Genomic DNA, 16,431 nt, shown 5'->3' with positions numbered 1-16,431 from the left:
GTGGTGTTGCATGTAATTCGGTCTCTTATGATCAATTCCCTTCCGTTAGATGAGGATGTGACTTTTTTGGTCATTTTTGTATCCTTATTGTATGTTCTTCTGCAGGCTGTGCAGATTCCGAGCCCAGCGAGCCCACAGCCTGGCGAGTGCAGAGAGCCCGCAATCAGCATTTTTGCACTTGCCCTCCTGTTGGAGAACATGTGGTTGCAATTGAGATGTCGGTATACTGACCACCGGAATCCTGGCGGTCAGGCTGTCATACCGCACACGTTGGGTTTTGTGGCTTTCGTCTAAAATATAGGCAAAATCATGTAGTGATTTGAATGCAACAGCAGTACACCCATGCCTTACAGCAAACACATGTAGCTGAAATATGCAGCAGCTTCTCACACGTGAATTCCTCCAATTCACAACAAGCATAATGTTTAAATTAGGTAGCAGAAATAACAACTGCTCAAGCCTCAAACTCTTGGCCTTGTTTTCTTACACGTTTAGTTTTCTAATCTGACATTTCTAGATCTGGGTCATTTTCATCTCCCAATTGCATAAACTTCTCTCACTGTTCCTATAAGATGTTTTGTTGAAAAAAATATGACAAATATTTGCAAAATAAATGTGAAAGCTATAGTCTATTATAAAGACAAAATGTTGGCAAGTATAGCCAGTTTTACTTTACCACTTTGTTAAAAAAAAAATTAAATATGAAAACTTCAGTTCTATATTACAATGTCAACCTGGGAAAAAAGTCAAAGGTGTCATGAGGATTTTGTGAGTGTTTGTATGTTTCTTGAGCTTGGTTTATAGGAATCATTATTTAAACCCCTAGAATCTGTTTTGCTCTAAAATATATTAAGCTCTTATTCAAGCAATCAATGTTTTATTACAACACAAATACAGTATTGTTCAAAAGTTTGACAGATGTTTAAAACATTCTGAAAAGTAAGGATGCTTAGAAGTGATAAAAGTATACCAGGTGTGACCACCCTTCGCCATTCAAACAACATCAATTCTTCTATAGTAGGTAAACTTGCACAATTTTTTGAAGGGACTCCGCAGAGAGATTGTTTCATATATCTTGGAGAATTAACCACATATCTTCAGTTTATGTAGGCTCTTTCAAAGCCTTGTCTCTTCACATAATCCCATACAGAATCTATGTCGAGATCAGGGCTCTGAGGGGTCAAATCTTCACTTACAGGACTTTTTATGGTTTATGACGAAGATAGTTCTGAATGACAGTGGCTATACAGTATGTTTGGTGTCATTATCCTGCCACAGAATATATTTGGAGCTATTGAGGACACCATTAATCCTGACCAAATCCAAACTCCATTTAATGAAATACCGCCCCAAACTTGCAAGAAACCTCCACAATGCTTCAATTGCCTACAGACACTCATTGCTGCATCACTTTACAGCTTTGTGGTGAACAAACTTCCTTCTGTTACAGACAAATAGGTACTCTTTACCTAGCACGGCGCCCACGATTTTGATCGTGGGCATCGCAGGTAAAAAAATCGCGGGCATTGAATGCACTAAAAATCGGGTGCGACGCGACCGACGCGATGCCCGCGATTTCCCATAGGGAACAATGTTAAATTTCTCAATTGACCCGATTTTACTGTTCAATGCCTCAATTGACCCGATTTTTCCATAGGAAACAATGTTAAATGGCCCACAGAGGCCAAATAGCCACCCTGAAGTGTGAAATGGCCCCCACAATTGTTAACGCCACCCCACGATCAACGTCAACCCGAAGCGTGGCGAGCGCAGCGGTACGCGTCGTACGACCTTTTCATACCCCCACTATCCACGTCGGCGCGGAGTTGAGAATAGAATAGTGTGGCGAGCGCAGCGAGCCACCGAGCCCGAAGCGTGGCGAGCGCACGCGGATACCTGTGAAGCCCGCGAAGGGACACGTTTACCTGTGAAGGCCTTGTATCCACATCAAAAAAGGTATGGCATTTTGATCTTTATTCTTCCATACCATTTTTGGCCAGACTTCATGATGGGTAGATGGGTTTCCCCGGTAGATGGGTGTACCTGGGTTCCAATGGCTTCTGCCAGTCCCAAGCAAATGGCCCTGCGAGACACCTTCTGATTTTAAAGGGAAGTAAGCATAATGTGTCTTTCATCTGATGCACAAGTGTTTTGGTTTTTTTTGCTAATTTCTATGTACTTCTTCAAAATAGCTTAAACATCACATCTTGAAACCCAGTCTGTTTGAAATCTTTGTCAGGGAGAGACCTTGCTGATGCAGTATAACTACCATGTTTCTTGTCACAAATGTTTTCCACATCCTCATCTTTGTAGCAGAGTTTGGCTGTTCCTTACCAAGTTTCAGGCCTCCTACTCAGCTGTTTCTGTTAACTACTGTTTCAACCTACATATGAAAATAATAATAATTATCACCTGTTTGGTATTATTGGTTAACGGTATACCTGTTCCCCAGCTGGCGATGTCTGTTAGGCTCTTCAGACAAGCCCTGGGCATTAGTATATGCCCCACCTCCTCTGAACCCATGAGGTCAACATATCATGGCAATATCACTGACCTTCTCAATCAGTTACATATATTACAAATAGATAAGATCACATTTACACAGTTCCAATTTTTTTTACTGAAAATGATATGAATACCGGGCTAAACAAAAGAGTCAGAAAACTGACAAGACACTTCCAGCATCAATTTGACTGAATTCTCAGATCCAGTATGCTTACAGCAAGCAAATCCCACAGGATGTCAATGCTCATGGAGTTGGACAGAGAAAAATGCAGGTTTGGAGAACAAAAATGAAATGTAATAAAAGGGCCTATTCATATTTGAGCCCTACCGAGTCCAATTAGCTTTCAACAGCCAATGCCGTGCAAGTCCGCAGCTGGTAATACATCATTATTTGTACAGTAGTTACACATGTGATGTGCTCTTAGGGTGTAAAAGCCTCAGCATAACAGCAAATTTGTCATTGGGAACCAGAATTTACTGGAACATTTTAGCCATCTGTGGTAGTGACCGAGTAAAAGGAAGACAAATAATCCAATAAAGGTTTCAGTATCCTGTGCATAAGCAATACAGGTTGAGTATCCCCTATCCGAAATGCTCGGGACCGCGAGCATTTCGGATAGGGGAATTTTCCGGTTTTTAGAATATTTTTTTTTAAGCCATACTTACCTGTCCCCTGATGGTCCCCGGGCGTCGGCGCAGTCCCCGGGCGTCCACAGCAGGCCTCCGGCATCTTCTCCTGGTCTCCAGCGGTCCCAGGAATGCATTGCGCGAGTGTGCGCGCGCACCGGTGACGTCACCGGCGCGCGCGCACACTCGCGCAAAGCATTCCTGGGACCGCTGGAGACCCTGGAGAAGATGCCGGAGGCCTGCTGTGGACGCCCGGGTACTTGGTAAGTATGAAAAGAGGGTTAGGGGTTAAAAAAAAAAAAAAATTCGAATGATTCCAAAAACCACGGTTTTTGGAATTATTCGGATAAGGGATGCACGGATAGGGGATACTCAACCTGTAATTAAACATTGGGCTTATTTATTACTGTACCATTTCAGTCAATCCTCAGAAAATTGTATTGCCATTGTATCCTATAGGCTACACTTTGATCACTATGGCAGCCTACTCCTGTATATAGCCACCTGCTGGCCATGCATGCATAGTACGTAAGCCGGTCTGCACTCTTTAGTAAAGTGATAATGGGAGGAATGCTCTAACATCCGCGCCCGCACTTGACTGCGAATCGCTGGCTACCGCAGACATAATTATCACATGTGCACTAACATATGCTATAATTATGGCAAAGGACAGCTCTTGCATTAAGAACTGCCCTTTGCGTTGTGGCCCTCCCTTACCCGGCCGGGTGCAGCTAGAGGGTCTCTTCCTCCTCCCTGCACCCGGAAGAGGATCTACAGTGCAAGGAGGAGGTCACAGGTACGGGCAGCACAGCGCTGTGCTGCCCGGACACAGGTGAGGGGTGGTCGGTGCGAGGCGTTGGGGGTCCGTGCAGGGTGTCGGTAGGTTGTGGTAGAAGCCCATAGGCTTCTATGGGGTATTGCCAGCTTTTGCTGGCAATGCCTCCATCATGGTAACCCGGTGGTGGGTCTTTAGTGCATTAGACAATGCGGTAAAAAATCCTGATAACAGGGTTTTTACTGCATTTTTTTGTTTAGAGAATCCTGCCCAATATAAGTAATAACTTTACTTCTCAATCCTCTCTAGGGTGGGCCCTTATAATAGTCACTGTTCCAATTAAAAAGATTCAATAAATTTGCTTTAAAAATAAATTATTGCTGCAATACTGTATGTAGCGAGAAGTTATAATGTATGTGACTCCACTGTAGTGATTGATATGTTCCAAAAGTTATCATCCATTGCACAAAACAAAAGTAACTACAAGTATTGACATTATAGTTCCTTTATCATCATGGCCACCAACATTGTATTGTATTGTATTTATTGTATTTTATTTTGCTCTATTTTAATACAATATACTAATTTCACAGTGCATGTAGTGAGTGGTATACGGTCGGTAGGTCGACTTAAAGATGGTTGGCAGTCATTAGGTCGACATGGTCTAGGTCGACAGTCAAAAGGTCGACATGGGGTTTTAACGGTTTTTGGAGCCGACAGGCAGTATTTCATGCCCTACCATCCACGAGTAGGGCGTAGTGGGAGAATAAAATAGTGTGCTGAGCGCAGCGAGACACCGTGCCTTGCATGGGAATGCCATGCACTTTAATCTGTGTCCATTTCGACAGTGTCGACATTAGGGTAAAAAACAGCGAAAAACCTTTTGACTGTCGATCTAGACCACATCCACCAAAGCACCTGTCCATCTTGTCCCATGTCGACCAAGACCCCTGTCGACCTTGTTGTATGTCGACCCAACGGTGTCTATCTAATGACTGTTGACCATCTTTAGGTCGACCCAATGATCCCATTCCTAGTGAGTTCAACAGTACACATACATGTTGCCAGAGCAGTAATAAGACATGTGTGCTCTGTGCCAAAAAGATAATTGTTGAGTACTGCCCCCCATCCCCATTATTTTATACAAACCCAATAAAAGGGATATGGCCACACCATAGTTCCTCTAACTCAAAGTGACAATATATAGTAGTGTCCTTTATCAACATTACTCAACACAGTAAAACAGTTTCCACATACACCACACAGTAGGACCCCTTATTCCCATTAACCCTTTGTTGCATACTGTTGCAAATTTTCTACATACCCATATAAATATACCCATATACATAAGGTATATAGGTATACCAGTACATGGTATATCAAATTTGCTACAGAGAGTTGTATCTAAATAAATCTTTTTTGCCTGTCATTTTTTAAATTATTTTTTCTTGTCAGTATAATACACAAGAAGCATGAAAATATTTAAAAATAACTAATAAAGTATGCAATGAAGGGTTAAAAGCAAGACATAGTAGTAGTGCTCCTTACACATTATACCCAGACAGTAGTAGTACCCCTTACACATTAAACACACAGTAGTAGTACCATTCTGATTTTTGCCCAAAGCCAACAGAACGACACCTTGGCTGGGCACTGTGGATGGGAGTCAGGGCTTGGGAGAAATATCATGGTGTCATGACACCCCTCAGTGCGGGAGCGAGATCACTGGACAGTTACAATGTATATTAGTAGCAGTGCACCGAGCACAGATGCTGAATGTTGGCACTGGCCGCTCATGCCTAGTTACCACCCTGCATGTTGCTGAGAAACTACCAGCTGGTATGTTCATAGAAAAGAATGCCAAGAAAACTGTAATAGCATAAAACTGCTGTTTAGTAGAGCGGAGGAGAGAATCAAGAACTATATTAAGCAATGTCTGATGAGTAACATCTCTAAATAATTGAAGAAAACTAATAGGTTAGGCTTTGCCTATAATGATAAACAGAGTAAAAACAAAAATACATAATTGCCACAAGCGTGTCATGTTTTACGAAACCTAGGGGCACAACTAGAATATTGAACAGCAACATTATGAAGGGGCATCATCCCCTCTGCTTCTAGAAACATCCACTCTTTAGAGCAAGGTTGGCCACACTAGTCCTCGAGATCTACCAACAATCCATTTTTTTTCCGACTCACCTAACTGGTACACAGATGTAGTCATTACTGTCACATTCCTACTATAGACCCAGAGGTTGCCTGAAAATCTGTTGGTAGATTTTGAGGACAGGTTTGGCCACTCCTTTAGGGTATGTCACCAGTTTGGCAACCATCTTGAAGTTGGCCATCTCTGATGCAACTCTAACTTTTTAATTATGAAGGTACTGTAGTCATGTAGCACAACAAACAAACGCAGAATTAAATAATAAATCTATCTTCTTGAGTTTTAGCTTTTACTTTTGCAGGTATTGACATTAATGACATATTTTCTTTGTTTCTATATATCAACACAACGAAAGTCACCCAAAAATGCCATTAAATAGCATATGTAGATAAAAATCTCAAAATGGCCATACACCTACCCCGACATTCAAAAAGACAGACGATGAGTGCTACCTTGTGGGCTCCTTGAAAATAATGCAAGCCTAGCAGTTTGTTCAAGAAGCCAATCTGGATATCATTAAATACGTTGAAATAAAAGGACTAATTTATAACTTGCTGTTAAAAAAAACCCAGCATAGTCTAGGGAACACCATGAAATAGATCACTGGATCATTTTCATGTTGGAACATCCAAGTGCATCCCATGCGCAGCTTCTGGGCTGATGAGTGCAAATTTTCCTGCAGTATTTTCTGATAACATGCTGCATTCATCTTGCCATCAATTTTGATTAAGTTTCTAGTGCCTTTGTAGTTCACACATCCCAAAATATCAGATATCCACCTACGTGTTTCACTGTAGTAATGGTGTACCTTTCATCATAGGCCTTGTTGACTCCTCTCCAAATGTAACGTTTATGGTTATGGCCAAAAAGTTACATTTTGATCTCATCACTCCAAATGACTTGGTTCCAGAAGTTTTGAGGCTTGTCTCTGTGCTGTTTGGAGTATTGTAAGTGGGATTGCTTTGCGGCATTTGCATAGTAATTGCTTTCTACTGACGACTTGACCATGCAGCCCATTTTTCTTCAAATGCCTCCTTATTGTGCATCTTGAATCAACCACACTACTTTTTTCAGATTCCTGTATTTCAGCTGAAGTTATGTGTGGATTTTTCTTTGCATCCCAAACCATTTTCCTGGCAGTTGTGGCTGAAAAATGTGTTGGTCTACCTGAATATGATTTGGTTTCCACAAAAATCACTCATTTTCCACTTCTTAATTAAAGTTTGAATACAGCTGATTGGCTTTCTCAATTGCTTGGATATCTTTTTATATTCCATTCCTGTTTCATAAAGTTAAACTACCTTTTCATACAGATCCTTTGAAAATTATTTTGCTTTCCCCATGACTCAGATCCAGACATGTCAGTGCAGCACTGGATGAAAGATGCAAGAGTCTTTTAGGAGACCAGAAACTCACTGACCTTTTATACACAAACACACTGATTACGAGCAAACAGATCACAGGTGAGGATAGTCACCTTTAGTAGCCATTCAAACCCGTTTGTGTCAACTTGTGTGCATGTTATTATGCCAAAATCTCCAGGGTATGTAAACTGGTGATCAGGGTCATTTGGGTAGTTTATGTTCTCATTATGATTTCAAAAGAGTAAACACAGGTGTTTGACAATAAATGGCTTCACCCAACCACTAACCATGAGTGAAAGAAAAGTTTGTGAGTTATCATTCATATTCTCTGACAAATGGCCAGAAAATCACAATTTCTGCTAGGGTATACAAACTTATGAGCACAACTGTATGACCTGTTAGCAGGTAAGGTAACAGCAGCTGCATCTGTAGATAAAAAAAATTATAGATAAAAATGATCTGTCTTATTCTGGTGTGGTAAAAGTCCAGGTGTCCCAGAGGGGACAACTTTCAGCAATTTAGGGGCGGGAGAATTTAAATATATCTTGCCCCCCCCTCCCCAGCCAAAAAGGCTGTGGTGCCCCTGACTTTTTTTGCACAAATATTTAGCCTACTCAGATCATATGCCTCCTATTACTTTACAAGTGAGGTAAACACATGCATTAAAGTTCATGGGGAAGAAATAATCTTTTAAAATAAATTTGTATTTGTAACGTTTTAATTTTGTCCTGCTCTTCACTTAATTACTAAACCAAAAAACACCCTTTACATCATTGAGAAGGTCAATGCCTGCTTTTATAGTGCTCTGCTGAGGATGTAGAAACGATTAAAATGTATCAAAATGTTGTGCTATGTAACTAGTAAAAGTATGATAATGTAGTAAATTTCAAATAGAATTTAAATGACAAAGTCCATTTTTGTTATTTTTTTTTTTTTAATCAGTCCATTAAGTTATTCCTTTGCTGCAAATGAACTACTATTATTACACTTCAATTATGCAACTGCTCTAAACACAGGCTACAATATCCAAAGACTGAATCTGCTCTGCCAGCAGCGTTGTATGAAAACAGTAGCTTCAATATTTGGAGACCACATGTTTTCTTCTAATTAATAGCAGAATATTCATGCTATCCAACTTTATATGACCGTCATGCCATGTAAAGCGTAGGCTCTCATCTAAAATAAAATTGCAGGAGAGACAGAGAGTCACGCAAAGACACTCCAACCATACTGAGCATCTGCTGTGGTGGGAGCTTCTGGAACAAGATATGTAAATAACCACTCAAATCATAGAAGAATACAGACACTTGTGTCCAGGCACAACCACAGGATTAATTAAATAATCAGCTGCTAGTACCACCCGGGAGACCATCAATCTCCCAATACAATAGCACAAATACAAAGAAGGGGGTGGGTAGATACCAGCGCTCAAAGAAACCAATTTTAGTACATAGGTTTAAAAGCGGGTTTCCTATCTTGTTCGACCTACTTTACAAATGAATTAGTAGGCAATCAATAGGGCCAGAAGGAGCTGTTATTCACGTGTGCAGACAGTCACTTACTTCAGCATTCTGTCTTGCGTGCATGAAGCGTTTTCTTTAACACAGCTAGGACCGTATAACCTCACAGTGGACTTAATAATGTAAAACTTACTTTAGAATCCTGTCTCGAGTACCCGTAGCAGGTTCTTTAAGAATACACGATCCCTCTTATGCAGAAAGGCACAACTTTAACTAAAACAGTCGGAGGTGGGGAACAGGACATCAGCGGAGTGTAAGGGAAGCCGGCGGCTAACACTGCAGACGCAAACGCTGGAGATGTTATTTTCCGTCTTCCGATTTGAGGCTACCGTCCTTCTTACAGACAGACTGCCTGGGTGGCTGGCAGTGTCAGTATTTGCGGCATCAATGCGTTTCGGAAGCTCTATTCCTTTATCAAGATACCCTTCTTTGTATCTGAACCACTCAAATCATATTGTGTTTGTGATTCTTTCCAATTGTTACATACAGCCACTTAAGACTAAGTAGATTTGCTGTCCGCGTTTTAAAAAGCAGCATAACCAGAAGTCCGAAATTACCACATTTTCAGAATAGGGGGTCTAACACTATGAAGGATCCATTGAGAAACAGTTTCAAATAAACAACCTGGTACGACATGGAGATTTTTACGAATGGTGCTCCACCTTTTTGAGATGCTATCTACTTATTTATGCCTAGATTGTTCACTGTTTAACGACCACACGCCCTTCTGTTTCTCTGTTTTTCAGCTTCATCATACTATGTTTAGGTTACTGCTGTTTAATATACTGTATGTATGTCTCTATCATTTGCTCTCTGTATCTAAATCAAACATGAATAGAGAATGTTATATATTCGTTTTTCATTGTGCATTGCATTCAATAAAAAAAAAATATATATATATATATATATACATATATGCAAAAGAATGGAGAAGCGCACAATGAGCAAGGTAAAATACAGTTCCTTTACGCGTTTCAACCGGGGTCTGACTGTGTGGACTCGAAGTGAGTGACACCCAGTCACTCACTTCGAGTCCACACACAGTCAGACCCCGTGCGGCTACAGGTACCCCCTGACGAAGACTACGGTTGAAACGCGTTGGGCGTGGCCTATGCGGTGGACGTGAGAACAACATCCTGTGTGTTTGGTCGGAGACGGAGATAAAGACGGAGCGTGGAGACCGGCATATTCCAGCGTGAGAGGCTATCTGAAACCGAGTATCCCCTGCGCCCGTGTCCTGTGAACTGGTCCGTTCCGACATCACACTACAAGCTTGGCAAGCTGTTATATCCTAACCCACATGTATGTGAGCTTATATTATCAGTAAAGGAACTGTATTTTACCTTGCTCATTGTGCGCTTCTCCATTCTTTTGCATACTTACCTTCGCTGGACCTGGTTGAGTCCTGGAGAAAAGCTGCACACCACGTGGGAAGCATACATACTCATCTTGAAGTTGTGCGCAGTGGTATTGTTTCTGTATATATATATATATATATATATATATATATATATATATATATATATATATATATATATAAGAAAAAATAGGTTACCTAATACATAAGTTTTTGATGAGGTAAAGCGAAGGTTAGGTCATTTGTTGCAGACCTATAGTAACTGCTTTTTCTATCAATAGAAACTTTGAAAGGATAAAGCCAATTGAGCACTTACTATATTAATGAGAATCTCAGGAGTGTGACGATCCTTAACCTGTAATAATAGAGGTGGAAGACCTGTGGCTCACATTTGCGCAAATTGATAAGACCCTGCATGCTAGGACTTGCCCTTCCACAACTCCTCACGTCAAAAGCTACCTAACCAAGAGAGCCTAACCACACGCCGTAACGGTGTTACAGGTTATAATGGGAAAGCAATTTTTACACAAGAACACATGAATCAACTTATTTAAGCAATTAGCCATTTTTCACTTTTCATTGTTTTAAAGCAATAATTGATGTGTGAGTAAAATGATCATATATCTAGTTTTATTTACTACTTACAGTATGTGTCCACGAACATATTTTCAAATTGCAACAAATAGTCCTATTTGGAGAACCATGAAAATTGGGGAAAAAATATACAGTATATTAAATTTGCATCTTTTTTCCATGACTAATGCGATAAAAGTACAAGGTATTACTCTATAGAACAGTGGTAGCCCAGTTCACATTTTTTAGATCACCTAGCTGGGGCACAGGTGCACTCATTACTGACTGCCACATTATAAATGATCCACAGGTGGAGCTAATTACTTCACTTGTGATTCTGTGAGGAGACATGAAAACCTTAACTGTTGGTAGCTCTCGAGGACTGGAGTTGGCTATGCCTGCTATAGAGCATTAGTGGATTTGTGTGCATTAGATGTGTAAAAAAGACTAACGTGTGCAACAGGCCACGGATGGATATGACACTGCATCCCACCATGCCATAATATAAAAAAAGTGCCCAGTACACTACAGGGTAAATTTATTAAAGCTTCTAAAAATGAAAAGTGGTGATGTTGTCCATAACAACCAATAACACTATAATTTCTAAGGTGCAAAATAAAAATGGTAGATATAATCTGAATTGGTTGCTAGGCAACATCATCTTTTTCCATTTTTAAAAGCTATAGTAAATTTAACCCTACATGACTCAAGGTGTGTGGCTGTTGTGAAAACATATGATATTCTATGCCAGGGGTAGGCAATTATTTTAGTTGGGGGGGCCACTTAATACTTCCAGCAAATATTCAAGGGGCACACTCCAGAAATATGGGGTGTGGTCACTCAAAAGGGGTGTGTCTTTGAATGTATTGTAGCACACCATATACCCCTTTTACACATCATGCAACACAATAGTAGGCACCTTATACTTGCCCCTTACATTAGTACTTCCACACACCAGCTCCCCCTTAGGTATACCATCCCCCATTAGTAATGCCACCACCTTCCCCTCTTTAAATATTCCAAACACCTGCGTGCTAGCCTTGAAAAGTGGTGCCAATTGCAGCCCCATGCAGTGACGGCGACTCACCCATCCTCAGAGGCAGTGCTGCGGTGACATGCGGGGGCGGGTGGCTCCGTGCTGCTGTATGTGTATCCGATGGCGGCTGTGTGTGCGTGAGGCGTAGTCCTGCGGCATTTTAAGCACACGCCAGGCCTGTTACGCACAGGCTGAACATCGGCTACACAGGACTATGCCGTGCACACACACAGCCTCCATCAGACACACATACAGCAGCGCCGAGCCAGTCAGGAGCTGTTCGCGGGCCACATGTTGTATGTAATAAGATACTAAAGTGCAAAACACAAAACTCATTATGAGAGTTACTCCATCTCTTTTCTGACTGTTAGAAATGTTTTGACAGTCAGAAATATCGGCCAATTTGACAACAGCTATTCAATCTCCAACAGTCAGAAAGATTTGGTAAAAAGCTAACTGATCCACATGTATTTTGCCGAAAAACTGACACAGCTTCGACAATCTATTGGCCGTTTTTGACTATGCAGCTTCGACTTTTTTCCCAAAGTCAAATCTGCATTACATACAGTAAGGCCGAGATCGTCACAGGAAGAGGAGCAGCAGAACACGAGGACATGCACTGAAACTAGAGGGAGGAAGATTCAGGGGAAATATGAGGAAGAATTACGTCACAGAAAGAGTAGTAGATAAATGGAATAGCCTCCCATCAGAGGTGGTAGAGGAAAATACAGTAGTACAATTTAAACATGCTTGGGATAGGCATATTGATGTCCTTACACAAAAATAAGGATCAAATATGGTTTGCCGTCAAATTCTATGTCTCTATTTTTCGATGTGTATTCCAATATTTCTGACTGTTGGAAATATTGGCACACATTGAATATCACCCCCTATATGTGGCATGGTAGTGCTCAGCTTTGCAGAAATACTTCATGCAGTGGCAAGTAGAGACATAACTATTCACTGGCCCATCCAGGATCCCTATTACACAAGAATGAGCCAGGATATATGACTTGGAATTTCTTGTTAAATACATGCATGTTTTGCATGTTAAAGCTATTGCAAGAGAGCTATAGGAATGGATACCTCAAGCAATACCTAGTAAAGTACAACATCGCAATAAACAGGGAGCAGGCCTATCTCTAACAGCCATATAACAGAATTATGCCTCTTCTGCCATGGACAAGGATGGCAGAAGAGGCATAATTCTCTATGCCAAGTCACTAGTACACAAGACTATTCTAACCACGACATACAGTATTGTAAATGTTGAGGACATCATGGGCAAATGGATAGGGGTTCAACGACCACTTGTGTCACACATCTCCAATGATTAAGGTAAAAATAGACAGATAACGAGGGAACAAGATAAAGACGACTAAAAATTTAAAAAAATGACAATGTATATATTAAAAAGCAATATATGTGTGTACAATAATTACCATTAAGTTACCATTAAGATGGTAACTGCAGTTATTAATAAGAATAAGAAGGACCAATAAATATATCTATAACCATCTAAAATAGAATAAAAAGAAAGTCAGAAGATAGCTTAACATTTTAGCTACTAGAACTAGAAGGTAAAACAATTCCCAATGCGTTTCCTCTATTGAGGGAGCTTTTTGTGACCGGTTTCAAAGATAATTTTATACAGACTAGATCAGTGGTAGCCAACCCTAGCCCTCGAGGGCTACCAACAGTTCACATTTTCCAGTCAACCTAGCTGCTGCACAGCTGCACTCATTAATCACCGACACATTTTAAAAGATACACAAATGGAGCTAATTCGCTCACTTGTGATTCTGGCCCTTATTCTGGTTGGTGCGGTAATATCCGCGTGCGTTCGTGCCGCCGATGTTTTGTGTCTGCGCATGTGCAGAGGCTTCTCTGCGCATGTGCGAGCGGGACGCACGGCCACATTCCGCATGAAATTTGTACACTACGAACAGGGGGTGGAGAGGGGTGTGAAGGGCTGTTTGAGCTCATTACCATATGTTTACACCCCGCGTTTCATGGGCGTTCCCATGCAAACGCTGGGCGTACGTATGGTAATGCGGCCGTGACGCACGTGTAGGGGGCGGACATATGACATTGCCGGATGTCAGCTGCCTGCCCAGATCCCTGCTTTTGCACGGAGAAATGCCTGTGTGGTCTGAGGTTGCGGGAGCTGCCTGGCCACTCGGTCCTGCATTCGATGGTCTGCGACCATCGAATGCTGGGGGAGGTTCCCTGAGATGGAGAAGGTGTATTCATGAGAAATACACGTGCGGTCCGTTCGGACAGCTTCTTACCGCGTTCGGACGGAGTTGGCGATCCGTATGGAAGGTGGGGTTTAGGACGCACGGTGCTGGCCGCATATTCGGATCCGGCCGCACCGATCAGAATAAGGGTCTCTGTGAGGAGACCTGCAAAACATGCACTGTTGGTAGCTCTCGAGGACTAGGGTTGGCTACCCCAGGACTAGATCTTTTCCCTTTAATAAGACTTCACAAGTAACCATACAAGATTGTCAACGTATTTGCAGAAGTGTGTCTTTAGATAAAAATTATTATTCCAGCTATTTTAATTCTGAACATGTATTTGTCATTTGCAAGCTCGTGGTTATTTGTGAAGTCTTATGAAAAAGAGTAAAGATTAAGGCCTAAGCGCCCACTTAATTTTTTATCATCAACATCAAGCTCTCCCATTGTATAGTAGTGGAGATACTGTAGAAAACCTGCACTGTTCACATTAGATTTTGTATTTTAATAAGTAGCCAACATTTCTGTAATTTTATATAGCAAGTTACAAATAATGTTGGGGTATGGCAGGGTTGCCGACTTTTAAATGCTCCTCTCCGGGAGAAGCCCGGAGAGGAGACTTTCCTTACCCGATCGGGGGGCGGGGCTTGACTGTGACATCATTAAGCCCTGCCCCTATTATGGGTAATAGGCGAAATGACTGATCTCCATGGAGGGGTCGAGGCTAAAATGACACGATTGTGCCATTTTAGCTCCGCCCCCTCCTCTGAGACCCGCGGATTGCGGCATTTACATGCCGCGATTCGGGGGGCTCAGGGGGGTCCCCCAGATTCTTGGGGGCCGGGAGGGGGACCCGATTTTCGGGAGACTCACGGGAATTCCGGGAGGGTCAGCAACCCTGGGGTATGGTTCTCTCTAAATGCACATCTTGGATGCTTAATCAAATGCCAAAATTTGAGCTTCATCAAGTATAGTACTACAGCATCCAAGACAGAGAAAATCTGAAATTGCCTGGTGAAACCTTAACAAGTACTTACTTCTTCAGTACAGTAATTTCATTTTCTATGCTGCTCTCCTTTCCCTTTAGAGCTTTTTTTGGAATACATTTCACAGCATAAAGTTTTCCAGTGATCTTCTCCTCAGCCAAAACAACTTCTGAAAATGCTCCCCTATGGAAAAACAGAAGCATAAGTAAGACCAGAGCTGCCTTTTATATTTTTTTATTGTACATCTCTAAAGCACATTACTCCATTAGAAATGACAATTCATGACTCATCAACAAATGCACTGCTTATATATACAGTGCCTCCTGTATATCCCACCCTGGTTTACCTCCATATTTTCAAAAGTACATTAATGTGATTGTATGCCACCCTACTTATATAATCCCTCCTTTAATATTACAAAAGGGTATCCAATTTTCCATGTTAATTAGACTACACCTAATGGAATCCTAGGTACTATCCATTTAGAACAGTCAAGATGGCACTTGTCAGAGATTATACTTTGAATACCTTAGGCACGCAAAGCAAAATCCCTAAGACCAGTAACATTTCTGTTGTGATAACACTTAGGTATGTATGTCGCCCCCCTTCCCGCCCCCCCCCCCCCCCCCCCAAAAAATATTAACCCTATTTTTGTTTTAAAATGGCATTTTGAACAAAAGCTGTTCAATTGAACAAAAGCTGTATCCATACTTCCCATGACATACAAGTTATATAAGTACTGTTAGAACAAGAAAAAGTGACAATACACAGAGGAAGAATAGTATTCTGCTAATAGGGACATCTTTGTCTATTGAACTTTTTAGGAGATTTGATTGATGCATTTATCTCTTTTCTTTAATAGAGGGTGCTACCACGGAAACTCAGAGGCACCAAAAAGAAAGAAAATTATGGTATATCTGTTGTACACTTAAATTGAAATGAATCTAAAGGTCCATATACACTGGGCGACTATGCTCAGCGTGTATGGACAGCGATGATGACAATCTTCACTGCGGGGAAAACCGCTCAGTGCATACACACGAGCGGCTTTCCCCCTGCCTGGCGCTGGAGGGGGGGCGGCGTTGCATAGCAGAGCGCTATGCAAAGCCGCCCTGAAAGCCGCTCATCTGCTGGTATAACCAACAGATGAGCGGCTTTCCCGGTGATGTTGCGGGAGCGCGCAGCAGCGCTCACCACTCATCGCCGGGCCATACACACTGGGCGGCTTTAAGTTGAAAGCTGCTCAAACCTCCTGTTTTGAGCGACTTTCAGCTCAAAGTCGCC

General features: G+C 41.7%; 1 protein-coding gene across 1 annotated transcript in view; it reads right to left on the bottom strand.

Annotated features, from left to right (window-relative positions):
• The window catches only part of CAMK1D (calcium/calmodulin dependent protein kinase ID), a 305,687-nt gene that overhangs the window by 109,271 nt on the left and 179,985 nt on the right, over window positions 1-16,431 (bottom strand). Inside the window, exon 2 of the mRNA XM_083183472.1 lies at window positions 15,199-15,330. Within this exon, the coding sequence (XP_083039598.1) occupies window positions 15,199-15,330 (132 nt within the window). The remainder of the gene's footprint in view (window positions 1-15,198; window positions 15,331-16,431) is intronic.

Source organism: Crinia signifera, chromosome 4, assembly GCF_055691185.1.
Source record: "Crinia signifera chromosome 4, ASM5569118v1, whole genome shotgun sequence".
Classification (NCBI taxonomy): Eukaryota; Metazoa; Chordata; class Amphibia; order Anura; family Myobatrachidae; genus Crinia; species Crinia signifera.
Note: the sequence above shows the minus strand (reverse complement) of the source record. Positions and strands in the feature narration are given on the sequence as shown.